The following is a 1,928-nucleotide window of genomic DNA, read 5'->3' as shown; positions in this document are numbered from 1 at the left end:
GACTCGCACCACCCGAATCGACCGACTTGGCAATGGTACCCTTTATCCACCACACAACACATTTACCCCTAATTAGGGATCGACCATCTGACCACACGTGGATTCCGACAACTGTCGACCGCATACTCGTTCAACACCGAGCAAACTCCCCCAACACGGGGACACATCCATTAGCCAGGCCGAAGGCCTGGCCGACCCCTGGTCGACTACTGGCCGACCCGGTTGGTCGGCCAGGGCTTGGCCAGGGGTCGGCCAGAGGTTGGCTAGTATAGAGAAGTCGTTAGACTAACTCAACAGTAGATCACAATGATGATCCAACTTCACTAACTTCCAATATAACACTTATACATTGCAAAGCTAGGCTAGGATACAAATGGCACAATAGGGACATATGCCTTGTGCGCTAGGATACTTATCCTACAACTATTCTCCCCTCTCTTCCTGAGTGAGGTGATCACATACAAAGAAACTTATCCTATCAAACATACGACTTAGACTAATAAATCTTATCACCATAGCTTGTGGTATTGGCCAGGCCAATACTCAATCTTCTTACTGGATGCTTGACTCTCGTACTCCTTCTTACCGGCTGCTGGCCTTCTCTATCGGCTAAAGCATCTCCTATCTGCTCTTCATCACTAACTATACTTGCTTCAACATCAACTTCATGAGTTAGGCTTGCTGCTACTGATTCATAAGTACTCTTCTCTACTATTTGGGCTTTGCTCTCATCGGTTAAGGGCTGTAGCTTATCGGGTTTCACATACCGCAGGTTAACCAAACGCTTGGTCTTACCATCGGTGATGATCACAGTATTGGGGTGTTGCACGGACGGAGAGTGTAGAATCCACCACCCAGCTTGCCAGACATCTGCCAGCTTGTTGTCTACATTGATACCCCCAACTCTTCTAGTATATAGTAGTACTTTACAACCTTCACCGTAGTCTTCACCACTCCTCTCCTGAGCCCGATTACGTCGATCATAATAGATCTTATTGTTCCGATGCTGCCATGCTTGTTGGGTACGCACTGCATCCCATAAAGAATATAATTCGCGTAGGTCATACCGATCCGACTCAATGATATAGGGATCATGCCCAAACAACACCATAAATGGACTGTGGTTACCCAATGCTTTATGGGGGCGGCTATTATACACATAGACTAGTTTAGCTGCTTCACGACGGATATCAGTAGGCGTCCTTGAAGAAAACGCTCTTGCCAGCTGATGCAAGGTGCGATGAAGTCGTTCAGCTATGGAGTTACCCTTTGGATAGTACTCCGAACTTCTCATCAATGTCACTCCAAAATCTTGTAAGGTCTTCCTGACCTCTGGGCCACTGAGATTCCTCGCATTATCGGCTATAATTGTCCCAGGAGGTCCCAATTTAATAAAGCACCGCATCAACATCGAAGCCACCCAGTACGACGTCATAGAGGGAAGATTTTTCCCATACCAAAAACTTACTGAAGGCATCGATGATTGTCAAAAAATGTATCGGGCCATAGGAGACGATATCAATATGCAGTACTTGCCATGGAGCTGTAGCTCGACTCACTTGCTGCATGGGTAGGACTGGATCAGGAACTTGATTACGGACGCACCCTGGGCACTTAGCAACCACCTCGTAAGTACGTCTCCACATCCATAGAAGATAACATATTTTGCGGAGTGTTTCTACCGTAGCCTGAGTATTAGTATGCCCAATAGCATGAGCTTTATTGATAAGCTCTTCCAAACAAGCCGTAGGGATAACCAGTAGTAGTTTACGTGGGTTTCCAGCCCAGTAAACATGATTGTTGACTAGTCTCAGCTCATGACTAATCTTTGCATACTCTGCTAGGGATGGAGAGGTCGGTCTGATGAAAAGACCCCGCCTAAGGGCATCCTTCACAATGCACAGCTCTTCATCTTGCTCCTAAAGACA

The 1,928-nt window shown here is 46.7% G+C and overlaps 1 protein-coding gene across 1 annotated transcript; it reads right to left on the bottom strand.

Annotated features, from left to right (window-relative positions):
• Window positions 1–513: 513 nt before the first annotated feature.
• Window positions 514–1,435, bottom strand: Pmar_PMAR018960 (retrovirus polyprotein, putative; the record flags this gene model as incomplete). The annotated part of the gene is made up of 1 exon (XM_002765783.1): window positions 514–1,435. A coding segment is annotated over one exon (922 nt), but the record flags the coding sequence as incomplete, so codon positions are not given.
• Between the last annotated feature and the right edge of the window lie 493 nt (window positions 1,436–1,928).

The sequence above is a fragment of the Perkinsus marinus genome (assembly GCF_000006405.1).
Source record: "Perkinsus marinus ATCC 50983 genomic scaffold scf_1104296974724, whole genome shotgun sequence".
In the NCBI taxonomy this organism is placed as follows: Eukaryota; Perkinsozoa; order Perkinsida; family Perkinsidae; genus Perkinsus; species Perkinsus marinus.
Note: the sequence above shows the minus strand (reverse complement) of the source record. Positions and strands in the feature narration are given on the sequence as shown.